Source organism: Trypanosoma grayi (genome assembly GCF_000691245.1).
Source record: "Trypanosoma grayi strain ANR4 Tgr_2424_V1, whole genome shotgun sequence".
NCBI classification, from domain to species: domain Eukaryota; phylum Euglenozoa; class Kinetoplastea; order Trypanosomatida; family Trypanosomatidae; genus Trypanosoma; species Trypanosoma grayi.
This window is the reverse complement of record NW_008828042.1, coordinates 1-716: the sequence shown is the minus strand read 5'-3', so window position 1 is coordinate 716 and position 716 is coordinate 1. Positions and strand designations below refer to the sequence as shown.

General features: G+C 58.2%; 1 protein-coding gene across 1 annotated transcript; it reads right to left on the bottom strand.

Moving 5' to 3' along the window:
• Positions 1–25: 25 nt before the first annotated feature.
• On the bottom strand, positions 26–430 carry DQ04_24241000 (hypothetical protein; the record flags this gene model as incomplete). Its single annotated transcript, XM_009318221.1, has 1 exon — positions 26–430. One exon carries the CDS (start codon positions 428–430, stop codon positions 26–28), a length of 405 nt encoding a protein of 134 aa, XP_009316496.1.
• Positions 431–716: the final 286 nt, after the last annotated feature.

Below are 716 nucleotides of genomic sequence, written 5' to 3'. Positions count from 1 at the left end.
TTGCCCATCTCCCTGCTTGTTCCTGTTAGACCTCGACGTCGCACTGCTGCTGCTGCTGCTGCAGCGATCGTGACAGTTGGCTCATTTTGTGTAGTGTGTGAGTGTAGGCGGCGGTGGTGCACTGTGTGATGCTGCCACATTGCTGTCCCTTGTAGTGCTGATGTGGATTCACGGCTCGCGGCAGGAGGTGACACGCACACATCGCCTTGACACGCGGACGTGGCGGTGGACCAGGCTGTTTGTGTCTTCTCTGGCTGCGGATTCCTTGAGTGGGTGAATGTGATGGCCTCCTGTGTGGGTGGGGGTGGGGTGCTGAATACCTTTGGGTTTCCCACTTTTCTACGCCCTCTGTAAGTGAGAGATGCTCGTGTGGCCTTGTCTGGCGGATGGTGCAAGCTTGTAGTGGCGTGGTCCTGTGGTGTTGGCGCATTCCTAAAGTGTGTTCGTCTGCCTGACCGCTGTTTCTGTTTCTCTTTCTGTGTGTGTGTGTGTGTGGATGTACGCGACGGTGTGCCCGCACCTTCCCTGTGGGAGGTGACGGGGAGGTGGCCGCACCGCTGAGCGAGCGGGTGTGAGCGTGGGCGTCGGTGTGTGATGCGGCGTGGTGAGTACAGGACGGTGTGTGCGTGTTGTAGCGTTGCTTTCTTCGTCGACTTCATTTGTACGTGGGTGATTGCGTGGCTGCGTTAACGCGCAGTGTGCTGTGCTGCCTTTGC